The sequence below is a fragment of the Poromitra crassiceps genome (genome assembly GCF_964638095.1).
Source record: "Poromitra crassiceps genome assembly, chromosome: 3".
Taxonomy (NCBI): domain Eukaryota; kingdom Metazoa; phylum Chordata; class Actinopteri; order Beryciformes; family Melamphaidae; genus Poromitra; species Poromitra crassiceps.
The window spans coordinates 39,742,315-39,760,601 of NC_139625.1; the positions used below are offsets into that span (position 1 = coordinate 39,742,315).

Consider the following 18,287-nt stretch of genomic DNA (forward strand, 5'->3'; position numbering starts at 1 on the left):
CGTGCGCGTGCAATGGTAACGTAAGCGGCAATAGCCCATCCCGAAGGGGGGGCACCAATACCCACAACCTGTTAACCCGAGAGAACAGACGTGGAAGCCACTAGCTAAGCTAGCATAAGCACTGAGAGACAAGCGTGCGCTAACACAAGCCTGCGCACAGGCCGGTGCAGCGCGTCTCTACCCTGAGTAACACAGGGAAGCAAGCGTGGCCGCGAGCAATAGGCCAGCGGCCCGCGAAGCTAGTCAATCTCAGAAGAAACTCCTCAGAGGGAGTTGCAATCTAGTAGATGCTAATTGCACGAGGCAAGCAAACACTTAGCAGACAAGCAAGCTGGCTAAGATGGCGTAAGTACTGAGAGAAGCGGCCCACACAAGGTGCGGGGCGAGCTCACCTAGCTAGCGAATCGCCCAGCTAAAATCTCAGACGCCAGTAAAAGCTACACTACATTCATGTAGGTCCCAGCAACGCCTGTTCAAATTCATTGTGCCGGTCGTAATCGGCCAGCGTAGCCTCACAGCTAATACAGCACCTAGCTGTTCCCCCCTCTCTGTGTCTAACAGGAAACGGGGTTAACGTGCAAGCTAAGCCTGCACCGTAAGAGCTGGAGTACTACACATCGCTAGATACTGGCTGCACGGGGGCAAGCTAGCTAACTAGCTAATTCACTGAAGAGCATTACTACTCTCGCTTGAGGCGCGCCCTACAAGAGGTAGCTGGCGCGAATACTTAGCACACAGACACTAACTGCACGTGTGCAAGTTAGCTATCTGTGCTACAAGGTAGTCCAAGCTAGCTGCACTGAGCAAACTAGCTAACTATCTAACGCGCGTGCTCTAAAGCCGGCGTTCCTAAAGTACCTAGCAACAGAAGCAACCGCACGAATGCATCTAGCTATCTGTGACAACTGTGCTATTTAGCCTGTTGTTCTAGTGCTAACGGTACAAGCTATTCTGCATGTATGCAAACCTAGCTAGAGTTATGAGTGCAGACCTGAGTCATGCGCTCGAGCCTAACAACGTTAACCCAGCCGGGGAAACGTCAATACATGCACTGTACGGCGACAGTAATACATGCACAGCACTGCGCAGCGGCAGTATTATAAAACAACAGTTAGCAAGAAGATACTCTTAGCTTGGATGACTTGATCCGATGCCGCTGGTGAAGAGAACAGGAACGGGTCCCCGAATCCTGATTTATCTCGTCCACGCGAACCTCTCGAAGGTGGGCAAATGAACCGAAGCGAGTCTATTTGTCCAAGCTATGAAGAGCACTGACTTTAGAGCTAACTGCGGAGCTTAAGAAAACGACGTCCTCCTGCTGGCTGGAAGAAGCGAAGAGTGACGGCCCCTGGGGTGACTGGCCGTGACGTAGTCACGGGGGCGAGCAGTCAGCCCAGGGGGGCACCACGTCACCTAAAGGGGCGTGGTCAGGTTTTAATGTAAAAGTAATTTTTGGAGCAAAAATGACAGTCTTCCATAATGCTGCGTACGCAGCGAAGTAGGCACTAGTGAGAGCTTGAGTTCGAAACGAAGTAAAACCACACACTTTGCTCTTATTCATAAGAAGGGAAAACACATTGACTATGTATGTATATAGATGATTATGGCGAACAGGTATATAAGGTAGAGGAGCTAAATACTAACGTTATCAGGTGATGCACAGAGGGAGGAGCTAAATACTAATGTTATCAGGTGATGCACAGAGGGAGGAGCTAAATACTAATGTTATCAGGTGATGCACAGAGGGAGGAGCTAAATACTAATGTTATCAGTGTGATGCACAGAGGGAGGAGCTAAATACTAATGTTATCAGTGTGATGCACAGAGGGAGGAGCTAAATACTAATGTTATCAGTGTGATGCACAGAGGGAGGAGCTAAATACTAATGTTATCAGGTGATGCACAGAGGGAGGAGCTAAATACTAATGTTATCAGTGTGATGCACAGAGGGAGGAGCTAAATACTAATGTTATCAGTGTGATGCACAGAGGGAGGAGCTAAATACTAATGTTATCAGTGTGATGCACAGAGGGAGGAGCTAAATACTAATGTTATCAGTGTGATGCACAGAGGGAGGAGCTAAATACTAATGTTATCAGTGTGATGCACAGAGGGAGGAGCTAAATACTAATGTTATCAGTGTGATGCACAGAGGGAGGAGCTAAATACTAATGTTAACAGTGTGATGCACAGAGGGAGGAGCTAAATACTAATGTTATCAGTGTGATGCACAGAGGGAGGAGCTAAATACTAATGTTATCAGTGTGATGCACAGAGGGAGGAGCTAAATACTAATGTTATCAGTGTGATGCACAGAGGGAGGAGCTAAATACTAATGTTATCAGTGTGATGCACAGAGGGAGGAGCTAAATACTAATGTTATCAGTGTGATGCACAGAGGGAGGAGCTAAATACTAATGTTATCAGTGTGATGCACAGAGGGAGGAGCTAAATACTAATGTTAACAGGTGATGCACAGAGGGAGGAGCTAAATACTAATGTTATCAGTGTGATGCACAGAGGGAGGAGCTAAATACTAATGTTATCAGGTGATGCACAGAGGGAGGAGCTAAATACTAATAGGCTCGTTTGAGATGACTGCCGCCTCGCCTGGAAAGCAGACGAGAGCAGGCGAGCACAGTCAGGCGAGGCGTCAACAAGTCGAACACCCCCGACGGCACACTTCCTGCTGCTTTTCTTCTTCTACCGTTTTGTTTAACAGCGGTTTGTAAACAAATTAAAACATGCATTAGCGCCACCCACACTCACTGCTCAAATAACACAGCCCTTCAGATTCCTTATTTTTATTTTAATGTGGGCATTCCAGGTGGTATTTATGTAAAATATGGAGTGACAGCTTGGAATAGATATAAAATTGAAGTTTCTACACTTCACTGTGGGTTTGTGATGCACCTGTGTTGAACCAATGGGCGCTCAGCTTGATGCGTTTCTCGCCATCCTCTGTCATCCACAGTCGGGCGCAGTTGGTGGGGAGCAACTGCGGCGCCTCGCTCCAAATCTGCGCCCGCCTCGCTCTCGCGAGAGTCACGTGACTCATGCAGTCGGGCAGGACGGAGCAAGTCGGACAACTTTCTAACCATCATGCAACGGGGCAAGCAAGGCGCTGGTCAATCTGCGCAGAATTTGCTCATCTCAAACGAGCCTATTGTTATCAGTGTGATGCACAGAGGGAGGAGCTAAATACTAATGTTATCAGGTGATGCACAGAGGGGCCTGTTAGGTCAAGAGGAAATAGAGCAGGGTATTGCAACAGTGGCTTGGCAGTGTAGATCAAAGGGCCTGCCTTGGTGGCCAATCAAGCCCCCCCCAGCCCCCCCCCCCCCCTGTGTGTGTGTGTGTGTGTGTGTGTGTGTGTGTGTGTGTGTGTGTGTGTGTGTGTGTGTGTGTGTGTGTGTGCGTGCGTGCGTGTGTGTGTGCGTGCACATGCGTGAGCAATTCGCTGTGCAGTCCAGCCTCTGTGCCCCCTGCACCTCCTCTCATCCTAATCCCTTGTAACTCAATCAAACATCTGGAAGTGCTCTGCACCGGGACGCCCGCTCCCCCGGCACAACTCTCATTTCATAAATCATCTTTCCGTCTCAAAACAACGATCAAAAACACATCGGGACAAAAGCGTCCTTTATGAAACTTATAGTCGGGATTCTTCTGGTATCTCAACCATGCTCTCCGGAGCCATGGCTCAAGATGGGCCTGATGTGTCTGCACAGGATGCCAGAGGAGAGCAGAGCAGAGCGGAGCAGAGGAGGAGAGGCACCCTGTGGGGAAAAGTCCCGGCTTCATCATTCATGCAGCTGTTTAGGGCTGGCCTCAGAAGTCTGAAATCCCCAGAGAGCCAGCCCAGCCATACAATACAGATCTATCTTCTGGCACAGGACCCCCGCATGCAGTCACCATAAAGAAACAAAAGACACACAAAGGATCTCTCTGTTTACACTGGCTGTATTTATGACATCCGCCGAGTGCTGTAATGTGCATATCCAAAACTGATGGTGCAGGCCTCCAAAGCAGAATGAACGTAAACCTCGTAAACTACCTTCACCCAGTGTTGAACACTCCTCTCTTGTGTTAACAGTGTAATTGAAGAGAGGCGGGTCACAAACGTGCGAGCATGGCTCTGTCAGAATAGTTCACGTGCGTGTTTACTGATATTCGGCACAGTTGGACACCTGAAGTGGGACACAAAGCGGGACACGCACAGCATTCACCCGGCCGTCCTGTCTCGGCACACTTGAATTAGTGCCGAGCCAGCGGTCCCTGGGTCGGGCCCCCAGTTCCGAGCCGGGCCCCCCAATCCCCCGGAGCCCAGAGCGCTTCTTGGCATTCCACACGCCACCTTTAAACAAAGCCGTGCGCTAAGGTCACAGCCCTCTCTGTCTCTGTATTTGTACAGTGAGGTGCTAGCCAAACCCTGCACCCTGGCATTGCTCTCTCAATAGCTGTTATTGCTGTTTCAGCACAGATAAGGTCCTGGGACTGTTTACCCGGCCTGGCATGCTCTCCTCTTTGTGGGACATAGCAGTGTGCCTCTCCTCTTATGCAGCTTCGGCAGACAGAGATTAATAGCGTAATTACCGGTACTCCAGCCTAACTAGACCACTGCTTCATAAAATAGGTGTCATCATTTACCTGCAGGGCGAGAGAGGCTGAATGTCACAGGGAGAGAGAGAAGGTTATGCAGTATAGATACAGGGCATTCCTCATCTGGATTAGCACAATCTATCAGACTGCTGCTCATCCATGTTTTATTAGGCACATCCAACTGAATGCCACGGTCTATTTCTAGCTCCTGTGTGTGTGGTGTGTGTGTGTGTGTGTGTGTGTGTGTGTGTGTGTCCCTCTTTAACTTTGAGTTGCCCTCACACATGGACTCGAGTATTGTTTCCATTCACTTGCTGCTCAGGCAAGTGATGCTCTCAAGCCTTTGTCTGCTCCCTATTTGAACAAGCCCTCCTCACCCTGTAGCAGATGCTGTGCTCACATGTCACTTTCTTTACAAATCAACCATGAGCTCATTCTCAATCAGCAGAAGGGCTTGTTTCTCTCTCTCTCTCTCTCTCTCTCTCTCTCTCTCTCTCTCTCTCTCTCTCTCTCTCTCTCTCCCTCTCTCTCTCTCTGTCTCTCTATCGCGCACGCTCTGTACTCGTCCCCAATCAACGTGTCTACATTCGGGGCTTATTTGGCCCCCTACTCTTATGTCAGCCAAAGGCTTTGGGAGCAATAAGGATGGGGAATCGGGTGAATTGGAAGCATCTGAATTGGCTTTAGATAGCTCCCTCCAGAGTATGATGTGCACACCACAGGGATCTCGCGTGTTGCCCTTTTATCTGGCACTCTTCAAAGGCAGCTAATATAGTGAGGGGAAAGCAGGTCCAGATGTTGATTATACCAGGCTTGACCATCTGGCTTTGACTGTACCACAACAACGCCATCATGTTGCTCTCTGCCTCTCGGAGAGATCCCCAGTGTACAAATGCTTCACGTGCTATTTGAGCCTGCAAAGTAGCACCCAGATGACACGTTTGTGTACGTGTGCTTCTTTACCGTGTGAATGTTCTTTGGCCCGCAGGAGGAACAAGCATGGCTGTGAGATGTGCCGCTGCGTCAAGTGTCCCCCCTTCACCTGTGACCTGCACTGCAGTGACGGCTACCGCCACAACAGGAAGGGCTGCTCCGTCTGCATGTGTAAAGGTGAGAGGTCGACCCGATCATCATGATCAAGCCTCATGTTACCTACAGCCCCTATGGTGGTTCAGAGAGGAGATACATGCCTGTAATGTGTTAGCAGTGCTGACTTTCTGCCACTTAGCTGCAGATTGGATTTCCTGTGACCTTTTGTTGCTCTGCTGTGGAGACTTTGGTGTGTTGTGCTTGTTTTGATGCTTGGGTTTTATTTAGCTGGATCCTGGGTCTGTGTGCACAACTCTAATTAGATTTCCTAACCCCCAAAGTTTAAAGATGGCAGATGGTATATTTATGCTCTGCCACATTTTATACGATGTGTTTATTCTAGCCGTTTTGGCTGTATTATAAATATTTCAGCCTGAAATATACTTTTGGTTTTCTTGCATGGTGAGGTGCTCAGTGCAACTGGCTCCTCACCTCCACAAGCAGATGGACACACACGCGCACACGCACACACACACACACACACACACACACACACACACACACACACACACACACACACACACACACACACACACACACACACACACACACACACACACACACACACACACACACATATATATATTTTGAAACTCTTGGATCGGTTTCTCTGTGGACTGTTCAAGTATTTATGGATAGGAAACTTTTTTTCTGGAAGCATGGCTTTTTGTGTGTAGCTAAAATGGAAATGAAAGGGAAGAGACATAAACATGTGCCTGGACTGTGGAACATGGAACACTTCATGGTGCATCCCTCCAAGCTTTAAGAGCCATGCTGACTTTACCACATGCTGGGGCCCAGTTATTGGCAGCTCGGGCCCTTTATAAGCTCTATGTGTTCCTCAACCAAAACACAGGACCTACGGCTTTTTAGGGGGTCAGGTGATGAAAATCAGAGGGAAACTATTTAGGTTAATTTGTTTGTGGCTGGGCTATAAATTCATTATTGGGGAATAATGGGTTGGTAAACAGCAGATCTGGTGAGCGTTCCACTGTATGGAACCAGACACACTTAGCAGAAACTCTCATTTAAGTCTCTCGTGAAATTGGACCCAAGACAATAACACAGACCCATTTTTACTGCCAATCATAAATGGTCTTAATGAAATGTCCATGTTGAATTTACATGCTTCCTGAGTGGTCGTCCTGCTGCAAATTGTTGCCTTTTGCATTTTCACACAGGTAACGTCACAAGTCCGTAACATCTGTGCTGTGCCTGTCACGTTTGTGTTTGTAGAGAGCGAGCATGTCCCGAGCACCACTGCCTTGGCTCCAACACCCAGCTACTGCCTCACCTCCAACGGCTTCCGCTTCCAGGAGGGCGAGAGCTGGCACGACGGCTGTCGCGACTGCTACTGCCACTCGGGACGGGAGATGTGTGTGCTCATATCCTGTCCCGTGCCCAGCTGCTCTCACCCAGTTGTCAGGGTAGACCAGTGCTGCCCTACGTGTGAGGGTAGGTCCACCTCAACTCACTCTTAAAATCTTGTTTTTATTCAAATAAATGAAGAAGAAGAAAAAAAACAACTGCCAACAGTGTGGCATAATTTCAATTGTTTCCAGTGCAGTTTCACGTATCGAGATGTCTTTGGGACAGTACTGTACACTGAATGAACTCCACATGTCACTTCATTCAAGTCAATTATTAATACAAGCTGTTTTGTATTGGAAACGAGTGAAATTGTCTCACCTCACAAATAAGGTTTAAAGACTCACTCCAAGATTAAACGACTTGTTAACATGGTTTGTTACAGTGTAGCTGTTCAGTCGCATAACTTGCAGGCACACACACACACGCACGCACGCACACACACACACACACACACACACACACACACACACACACACACACACACACACACACACAGTCATCTGGCAATACGCAGTACACAGTCCCATAACAGTTTGTTCACTCAGGGGCTTTAATCCATTAGCTAGTGGCCTTAGACCCGCTGGCTACTCGAGCTCAAAACACACACTCTCTGTCTGTGTTTCTCTAAAAATGGAAGGCACACTGATCCACACCCACACCTTTTCATCCACCCGTCACACACACACACACACACACACACACACACACACACACACACACACACACACCTTTTCATCCACACCCGGCCGACTCATGCGGGATATTTATGGAGGAGTGACTCAGTTGGCTGTTCAAATATTTAGGAGTGAAAGAATGTCTACAACTTTCAGAAGCTCCACAGAGTTTGCAGTAGTCGGGGGACAACGGGCTCTAACTCTTTGCAGATGTCTGCTACTCTGTTGGACAGAACAATGTCTTCAACTGAGTTAGTGTCAAAACACAGCGTGGACACCACCCTACACTGCCCAAGGCTTCCTTTTAATGGATAGAGGTCTCTCACGCACCCTTACACCAGTAACCTAGGTCTCTCACGCACTCTTACACCAGTAACCTAGGTCTCTCATGCACCCTTACACCAGTAACCTAGGTCTCTCATGCACCCTTACACCAGTAACCTAGGTCTCTCATGCACCCTTACACCAGTAACCTAGGTCCCTGTTTACTCTCACCAGATTACTGTTCCCTGAGCTGCCTTTCACCACTATCCCATTGCACCTTGTAACTATTAGCCCGTGGTTCTTATGGATTGAATGAGTATTTATTGTGGTTAAAAGCAGACCACAATGTGAATTTGATAGCAGAATAGACGGATAATGGATAACCCTTCTATTCTCTTCTGTTTTATTCTACTATAGATGAGTCGGGCAGTGGCCAGCCGGAGGGGATGGACATGGTGGTGTGCAGAGCACCTGGGGGGGAACTCTACGTGGAGGGGGAGACCTGGAACCTGGACGAGTGCACGCGCTGCACCTGCAGGAAGGGGCGTGTCCTGTGCGACACTGAAGTGTGTCCCCCAGCCCTCTGCCAGACGCCAACAAGGAACAAGGACACCTGTTGCCACATCTGCCCAGGTAAACCCCCCATTTCTGTTTTTCCTATTAGCTTTGGCTGGAATAATATCACAACTTTTTCATCCCAAAATAAGTCGAGGAGGGGCAGCCAGAGGCGGGGCTTGGCAGTAGCCGGAGTAGAGGGCTATAAAGCTGTTAGCAGCATGTGGTGCGGATGGTCTTTGCGTGTTGCACTGCGTTGGACAGTTTGATGTCGGGCGCACAGGCTCATAAAGGAACCAGCCCAGACCAGTTGCTTTACATGGGGATCCTCCAGGCAACAGCACATGTGGACTGCTCTCACCCAGCGGTCCACACAAGAGTCCCTGCTAACTGTCTTACTGCTGGAAGGGCAAGAGTCTTGGGCCTCACTGAATCCCCACGCTGTTCTTCTGGCCATGGGAATATATTCTGACACGGATGTATAGACCAACGCAGCACCACACAACTATTTTATTTACAATTGCACCCAAACAGTCACTCCCTCTTGCACACACACTTGCAAACAACATCATAACCCAAGCATGAGGCCCACAAATCAGAAATGCATGACTGCGCCTGAGAGCTGCTCCTTGAGAATGTCGGCCCGCCTTATCGCCGCATCTCCCCCCACAAAAGCAGATTGTCAGAGGCCAGCCTTTGATATATGTATGGGCCTGGTCAGCAGGAATGTGGGAATAACACACATCTCAGTGACAGGGCCTATGATGTATGTGTACAGTAGGGTAGTGCAGTGTGTGTACTCTAACTAAGGCTGTGGTCATGGCAAGGCCATTGATCTTTAGGCCTCCAGGGGTCTGATGAGCGAGTGAGATAAAGGCTGAGATTGAAGCGACGTCCGCCATATGTTCCTCGGTCATTGGGACTTCTGTTTGTGTTTAACACACTGTAAAGCATCTTATGTTGAACGCAACCCTGAAGGCCCAATAACGTCTATGGATTAAGATGTTATACCGCAAGAAGCAGCGCAGGAGCCATGAGGAAGCAGCCTCTCTTTGCTGTTAACCTTCGATGCAACTCAGACAAAATCAGTGGTTTTGCCTTTAGTACTGGAGAAGCCACACGTTGTGTGAGCTTTGGACCTAGGCTTCTATTGCAAAGTCCTAATACAGTAGGTGAAGAAAAAAGCCTGGAATGACCTGACCTACCATACAGCCATATAAACTTTCCACTAGTTTTAATATCATCACAAGAAATCCTAGGCTCGCCCACTGCGCAGCTCTGCTGCTGTATTGGCATGCGCAGCGCACAATTGCTCAACTTCGCATCACTGATGACATCAGTGAGTGATCACTGACATGACAATTGCTCCTCGAGTGACATAACTGATGATGTCATAGACATTGTGACATCATTAGTGACATCACAATTGCTCGAGTGACCATCACTGATGATGTCATTGAGTGCTCGAGTGACATCACTGGTGATGTCATAGACATTGTGACATCATCAGTGACATCATTACTGACCAAAATCATCACAAATCTCACAATGTGGGACCAAAAACGTGACCAAAATGGCAGAGACAGAAAGACAGACGGCACTTTATGCAATTTTATGTATGATGATGATGATATGATGATGATGATGATGATGATGATGAACCCAATATGTACCTATCCACAACCACAGAGGACAAGATGACCCCCTTGCTGCCAGTGAACACCAGCCAGCAGGAGTACTGTATAACCAGCGACGGAGACGTGCTGCTGGCTGGAGACTCTTGGAAGGCCAACGCCTGCACCAGCTGCACCTGCAACAACGGCACCATTCAGTGCTTCTCGCAGCGCTGTCCGGCAGCCAACTGTCGGGTGCCCGTCCTACGCAAGGGCCAGTGCTGCCCACACTGTCTCGGTGAGTCTGTGTGTCTAGGTCAATGAATTCAGTCCGGTTTGGCATGTCTTGATAAGAGGACGGTGGCCTTCATTAGCATCTTTGTCAAAATGCCATCTGCTGTGTGAAGTTTGAGCTATCTATTCATACCAAAATATGCATCAAGTTGTTTTATTCCAGCTCTGCAGCTTTATGCAACACCTGTTGTGTATCCTAATGAGAAGAACTGTGGAAGTTGTCCAAAGCAGCCATCCCCTTTTATTATGATGTAAAAACTAGTGGTACCACTGGAACAAGGCACAGCTTGTTGATGAAAAAATTATAACTTAAAATGCTGCACATGTCAAAAAAGGGGGAGCAACTGAGGCTAATGTTGGTTTCCAGACTGAACGTGAGTGCGCATATGTGTGTGTGTGTGTGTATTCATTAGACCTAGCCACTCTGGCGCTACATGGGCAAACACGATCATTGGCAGCAACATTCCATGTGACATACACACAGTCCGCTCGCAGTGAAAACATTCCTCCAGCATCCGCACATTCACACGTGTTTCCTGTCTCCGGCTGAATCACCCCGCGACACTCTCTCTCTCTGTGGCGGCACAGGAAGGCAAAGCCCCATGTCAGCTTTTCCTATGGAGGAAAACCTCAGCATAGGCCGCCATTGTTCACCCTGGTTTGTCACCGTTTCACCAGGCCTTTGTTTTGGTTATTTGCCCAATGGAAAACAGAGCTTTTACGTAATGCCTATACAAAGGGGTACAGTGGAAGTTTAAGAGGACGGTTCCTATAAACACAAGCTTATCAGCGGAGGCCCTGGAGAGTCTATACAGTAACTCACTGTTGTAATTGTTTACGTCTATGGTGGCGTGCATGACATAATTCATGTGAGTAATGAGTGTGATATTTGTGTGCATCGAGCAGAAATGACGACGACGTCAGTGCCGATGATGGTGTCCACCAAAGCTCCAAAGACCAGCGCCACGACCACAGTGGAGAGTGTAGTGTGGATCACTACTGTCACTGTGCCGCCAGTCATCCCTGCTACAGGTGACAACCATCCCTCCCTACTCGCTTATTCAATCCTCACCTACCCAGTGCCCACACACAAGACCGCAAACACTCACACCTACCCACACACACATGACCCCAAACACTCACACCTACCCACACACACATGACCCCAAACACTCACACCTACCCACACACACAAGACCGCAAACACTCACACCTACCCACACACACATGACCCCAAACACTCACACCTACCCACACACACATGACCCCAAACACTCACACCTACCCACACACACATGACCCCAAACACTCACACCTACCCACACACACATGACCCCAAACACTCACACCTACCCACACACACATGACCGCAAACACTCACACCTACCCACACACACATGACCCCAAACACTCACACCTACCCACACACACACACACGACCCCAAACACTCACATTTATCATCCATTCCCTCCTCACTCCCTTCATTACGTCGTGTCGTAATAACCCCGACCGCGCCATTTGGCATAACTGTCCCCACTACCCCCGCCAGCCCCTGTGGATGTTTATACTGCTGTGGGGCTACAGGGACAGCTCCATAAATGAGTGAAATGTATACTGACACATTCTCAACCAAAGTGATGATGATAAACGGACGTGGCCTAAGCAAGAGCAGCCTTGGGACTCCCTCATGTTAATTCTTCTCTGTTACGTACCGTGCCGGGATATCTGCCAAACACTAAAGCAAGCACATAAGCTGCTTTTCATTTGGACAGAGTAGACGGGGGATAGAGTCATGGAAATGCTGGATAGGGGAGCAGCCTTTTGTTGAGTCTGTGTTTAGGGAGGGACACCTGATACTGATGCCTTCTGACTGTCTGCTATAGATGCGCCAGGCTTGGGCGAGGACTACCCCAGCCAAACGGAGATGGCCGTCATCTACCAATCAGCAGCCTGGATACTGGCGGGTCTCCTCCTGGCAATAATCATTTTCCTCATCGTCGCGCTACTCGTCAACAAGAAGAAGAAGTGGGTTCAGATGTCCTGCTACAGTGCCCCCAAAAAGGTGAGAGGTTTTTTGGATTTCCCTGCCTACCAAACACGAGGGTCGCAGGTTCGAGCCCCGTGTTACCTCCGGCTTAGTCAGGCGTCCATACAGGCCCAATTGGCTGTGTCTGTGGGTGGGAAGCAGTAAGGGTATGTGTCCTGGTGGCTGCACTAGCACCTCCTCTGGTTGGTTGGGGCGTTCAGGGGGAGGGGAACTGCGTGGAATAGCGTTAAACTCCCACGCGCTCTACGTCCTACCGGTGAAACAGAGGAGCAGAGGGGGTGGAGCAACGACTGGGACAGCGGGGGGAGGGGGGGAGGGTCAATTGCAGAGTACAATTGGGGAGAAAATGAAGAAAAAACTTACAAAAATCAAATAAAAGTTATTTGTACATCATCTAAATCAGCCCATGATGACTGGCCTCTGGATCTCACACACACAGCACTTTGCAGTGTGGCCACTGCTAATCTGTTGATGGGTGAGGAGGAGTTTTCCTTGGTCTTCTAGCTCTTGCCACAATCTGTGCTCAAACTGTCATGAAGTTAAGATTAATGTGGTTTCCCCACCCTCAATTCTTACCGAGCACTTTCAACTGGGAACCTGTCGGGTCCATCGTAAAATCACATAATTTTACAACTCCCCCATGAAATGTGACTGGAGTGGCACAGAAAATTGTAATTTGTCACATATGATCAACAGTCATCACAGTTAGCGCTAACAAGGCTCAGTGCAAGTGCACACGCAAGCTAACATGAAACGGTAAGCTTCCATCCAGCACTAGCTCTTAAGACCTGCACTAAGAACAGATTTCATTCTAAAACCAAGGGATTTTGTCTTCCTGTCTCTTCCCTAGACGGTGATTCTGAAGAAGCACGTTAACAAGAACTCGGTGGTCTACATGGAGCCGTCCAAGGAGAACAAGTTTCAGAACGTGAAGAACGATTGCGGCATCATCAACTTCTCCCCAGAGATGAGCTCTCCCTGCGGGGAGCGGATGTCCATCCCCAGGGCCAAGCTGAGTCTGGGCAACGACAGGACGCCGCGCTAAAGACCCCCCAGAACTCTGTGGAGCAGAGCCGCCCAGTACCTCCCACTCCCTCTTACTGCTGTATCTGAGGTGATCTATTTAACAATAAACACCTCGGGGCCCCGCTTCTTTCCCATCCTTCTCTCTGCGTGACAGTCAAACTGAGGAGCCTCTACAAGAGACAAAACAAGTGACCTCTATTGCTTTTACCATGTGTCCATTTGATTCCGTTGTTTGGACCTTTACCAGCGAGAAGCTGGGAGATGAGGACGGTGTTTGGCGGATGGATGGAGAAAGGACACAGCCACTCTGGGCTCTGCTTTACCACAGAGAAGAAGCAGCTAGAGCGCCTACTCTGTCAGCCTTTGACTGTGAACATTGTTATATCAACACTTATTATTGCCTCCTCGGAAATGGGAACTTTGAGCCGATAACGAGGAATATGAAAAGCTTTAGGACAGGGGTTTGGGTTGAAGCTTCAAGGGCGGTAGAAGCTGCTGGTCCTCCGAGTGCAGCAGTACTTCATGGATATAATCATTAAGGAGGGAGGCCAAAGGAACCCATATTCCAGTTGGATCATATTGGTTTGGACGGGAGGCATTACAGCCAAATTAGCAGTTATAAGAAGTCAGCATGCTTTACAGACCCACAGGCCCAAACCCCTGCTTTAGAACGTGTGGTTTCCATCTTAGCTTTTTGTATATTTCTACAGTATTTGTACTAGTTGTAGTGTTATTCTTGGCCACCTCTCATTTTTATTATGGGTGTCTCCATGGTGGCCAGATTGAAACATTTTGAAAATGCCAGTCTAAACATTCCTCCCGTCAAGTCCAGGAAGGACACGCTTCCCAAATACTAGACTGCTTTCTACAGTACCTTCACATGACCCAACCCGAGTCATTCCATTCACAAAACTCCAACAACAAACCACAGTTCTAAAGTGATGAAATATGTGAATTGTACTCTGCCTCTGTAAACGTGTCTGTAATATGGTAGCCAACCGGCTTCATCCTTCCACTCCACCTCATCCGACCTTGGCTGTTCCTGACGGGATCAGCCCGTCGGTCATACTTCATCATCTCATGATGGCAGACTTGAAGTGCAAGTGGGGAGATTTTCATCCAGTGAGAATGTTATTTTATAGCCTGCGGAGAAGACAACATGGTGCCAGACCATTCATCTCTGGACCTATGAGGAATGTCTTTGATACCAAGCCTCGCTTCATAACTTTATTTACAGCTGTGTGCGGAGCCACTGCTCCCACAGAATGTTAGCAATGGCTGCTAATCATGCTTTTTTAAGCCTTAATGTATTTTCTTTGTCGAGATCTTGTTTTTCATTTACTGCCTTGTATGCTTGCCGACGTCAAGAAATCTAAGAAAAATAATATATTCACCCATTATTCAGATGAACAAATTGTATGTATTGTACAGCATACAGTTACAGATGGTTCTAATCAGCTCGTCATATACTGGTAAATTATGTGATATGGGGGCATGAAGTTCAAGGGGAGCTTGCTAGGAAGTGTAAATAATGGTACATATTACATCAGAGCATGTTAAAGAGACGTAGCACTTTTCTTTGGAGCCAGTGTTTTTTTTAGAAAGTCCACTGCAGGATTCTTGGAGGGATAAAGGCCCTAATCGGGGATTTGATAGGCATATTAAGCACATGGAGATGTTAAACCACTCAAGTGAACACGCCGTTTGCAGCAAAGTCTAGGCTTTGTACCAATCTGATTGACCTAGGGAAAGATAGGATCTGAAACGCATTACGAAACAAACTGGGGTTTCATAGGAAAGATTCTGATTTCTCAATTCCACTGCCAGTTTCTCAATACGAAGACCATTCTGATGCCAAAATTGGTTGGAGACCAATTTATATTGAAGTTTTTTTTTTAGTAACTCGGTAGATATGTCTGTTTGAATCATGACCATGTGCTTTAAAATGAAGAGGCGACTGTAAAAGCTTACGCAGTTCTTTGTTCTATGTGTTAAAAAAATTGTAGTTCAAATTAGTAGGACAGAAGAGTATCTTATTTATTTTTTCACATAGCTTTATTTATTAATACTAAACTATAGTTTGAGATGTTTTTTTTGAAAAATGAACTTTGGTAGCCAAAGCTGCTGTACATTTTAGATATTGTAAACCATTTACCATTTCTATCTGCTTTATTCTATACGAGCTTATTTATTTCACTGTTGCAAACCATGTAAATATGTTTCCTAGATGAACTGTAACATTTACACTTATTTTGACAAATAAAATATGTGAACCAAAGCTGACCACACTGATGATCCTTTTTGTTTTTCTTTGGAGGTGGGGGGCGGCAGTCCACTTATATACTGTGATATCATCCAATATGCTATGTTAGTGGTTTGGACATCTGGTGGTCCTGGCCTTGTACTCCCAACAGGAATTAGTTTTATTTTAGTTATCCTAAATCTTATAATTTTCTCCCTTATCTCAGTTGCACAAGCAGATATGTTTCATCCTGGTGGGGTGTTTTTGAGTACTGATGAAGAGTGAGGAGGCAGCACAGACCTCTCTCATCTCTCCAATGGCCTAATAAAACACACCGGAAAAGACCTGGCAACCTGGATAATCCTCAGTGCAGAGTCAGACTGTGCCGTTGTCTCGACTTGTCTGTCGACAGCTTGCTCATAAACTTCAAGGTGAGGAAGCTTCTCCGGAAGGATCAGTAAAGTAAACATTAGGGTCAGTTTCCCAGGCCTTGATTAAGTCTAATATTGCACCACAAAGCCTGCTCCGCTCACTATCAAAAGAAATATTTGACTCGTATCTTTGAAACTTCCCAAGAAATCATAACTTTGAAGTAAAAGTTTCACAGCATCAGCCTGTACAGAGCAATAACAGGGGTCATGGGTATAAATTACAATAATAAGGATAAGCACTAGCTTATGAGGTAATGTTCACTATACAGAAGCTAATCCTCAGGGTCCAAAGGGCTGTGTTGTTTATGAATGCATTTATTCATTGTACTCACATGCACACACAAAATAAAAACAAACAAATAAAATTCACAGTCCCATGAGGGATGGAAACAATTTATTTCTGCTATCCATCCCATCACTGTTTAGAAATGTAAAATTGTTACATTCATAACACAATCTCCATAAGAAAGCCCTTTCTCTTTCAAATGCAACAGTTATATTAAGGCAATCAAGTCCAGTAAACTTCTTGTCTACTTTGTGAGATGAAGGGAACAAAACATTGGAGATGTTGGAGTCTGGGTGAGTTACCATTCAACATGGTAAAAAGAACAGGTACCGTCATTTTGTCTTTGGGGTTCACACTTTCCAATGGGAAAAGGTATGAACTATGAAGCTGTCAATGTTCAAGCAGAGACCGGTATGCTTGAGGCTGAGAAGAATGTATCGAGGACCCAGGACCGAGCATCATGGGACATCTCGCAGGCCGGTGGACCACCTTGGTTTTCAGAGGAGGATCTTGTAGTAGTCGTCCTTGTAGCTGTACAAGACCACCAGAGACACCCTGCAACAACACAATATGTCAGTCCTAAGATTGAACAAAAACAACAGAAAAACATTATGTGGAACTTCCAAATGGGACATCACTACTCAATTCACCCAGCAAGGTATCCAACATGTTCGAAAGAGACTAGTCCGCTTGAGAGGCCATAAGTTCAATCCCTGCCAACAGCCAATGTGTCCTGTCAACATGTACCTGCACCCTCATCACTCAATCTGGATAAAAGTCTGAAATGTAAAATCAGACATTCTTGACCAATGAACATTTCATCATGGAAAGAAACCACTACTATAACAAACTATGTCCATTATCACTTAGTTTATTGGTACTCTCTGGTTTTATATGAGCCTGTTTTGAAGCAGCACATCAGTGTTTGCCTGCAGTGGTTTGTCTCAAAGGAAAGCTCAGTACTGCGAGGCCCTTGGGACAGCAAACAAACATAAAAACACCCGCTGAATATATCCATTGTTAGCCAGCCTCTTTGACGCTCATTTATCAGTAAAGACTTTTCTCTCAATGGCAAATCAAACACACAGCACACAGGAAATGAAAAACAACTGCTCTGGAGAGGCGGACGGGAAGCCAGGGAGAGTGGCTTTGATTTCTTTTGTAGCTATCCCATTCATGAAAGAGAGAATCCAGTGAATCCCTCACAAGGCTACTCTCTATGGGCATTCACTAGCATCACAACACTGCAAGGCCCAAACGGAGACGATTTGGGAGCTCGGGAATATTAACCGCTCTACCCGCAGCCACCCCCTGAACTGCAATCTGGAGAGTCATGTCAATCAACCAGGGTGTTAGAGCCAGACATCAGAAGACCAAACAACCCTAACCCTACATGTTAGAGCCAGACATCAGAAGACCAAACAAGGCAAATCCTTCTCCAGGTTTCACCTCAGGAAATGGGATCAGCTGAGGATTTGATGTTCTGCAGGCAGTAGTTATCCCTCTAACGGCTCCTTTTGAAGACCTGACTGTCACTCTTACACCTGGGCTGTGTGGGCTCAGCCAGAGCTTTGGAGAGCAGGTGCCCATAAAAGGAAGTCTGCCTTTTTAATGGGGTCTTTAATGTATTCTTCTGTTTGCCTCAGGTTTCATGATTTTCTTTGAATAAAATAAACGAGTCAGGGCTTGACTGGGCAAGTGGGAGCAAACAGAGGCAAGGCTATGGGCTCTCCTCATCCTCTCTACAAGGGGTCCTACTGAGATGAGATGCCTACACCGGTTTGTTCAGGGAAAA

The 18,287-nt window shown here is 47.1% G+C and overlaps 2 protein-coding genes across 3 annotated transcripts in view; one reads left to right on the plus strand and one right to left on the minus strand.

Moving 5' to 3' along the window:
* LOC310773869 (cysteine-rich motor neuron 1 protein) overlaps window positions 1-15,798 on the plus strand; it is a 72,207-nt gene extending 56,409 nt beyond the window's left edge. Inside the window, exons 9-15 of the mRNA XM_083633860.1 lie at window positions 5,588-5,709; window positions 6,925-7,143; window positions 8,415-8,630; window positions 10,242-10,463; window positions 11,366-11,491; window positions 12,344-12,522; window positions 13,358-15,798. Of these exons, the coding sequence (XP_083489986.1) occupies window positions 5,588-5,709; window positions 6,925-7,143; window positions 8,415-8,630; window positions 10,242-10,463; window positions 11,366-11,491; window positions 12,344-12,522; window positions 13,358-13,552 (1,279 nt within the window). The 3' untranslated portion in view covers window positions 13,553-15,798. The remainder of the gene's footprint in view (window positions 1-5,587; window positions 5,710-6,924; window positions 7,144-8,414; window positions 8,631-10,241; window positions 10,464-11,365; window positions 11,492-12,343; window positions 12,523-13,357) is intronic.
* An 814-nt stretch (window positions 15,799-16,612) lies between these two features.
* The window catches only part of eif2ak4 (eukaryotic translation initiation factor 2 alpha kinase 4), a 43,656-nt gene continuing 41,981 nt past the window's right edge, over window positions 16,613-18,287 (minus strand). For both annotated transcript variants that reach the window (XM_083632491.1, XM_083632490.1), the window contains exon 39: window positions 16,613-17,047. In XM_083632491.1, coding sequence (XP_083488617.1) covers window positions 16,990-17,047 — 58 coding nt within the window. In that variant the 3' untranslated portion in view covers window positions 16,613-16,989. The remainder of the gene's footprint in view (window positions 17,048-18,287) is intronic.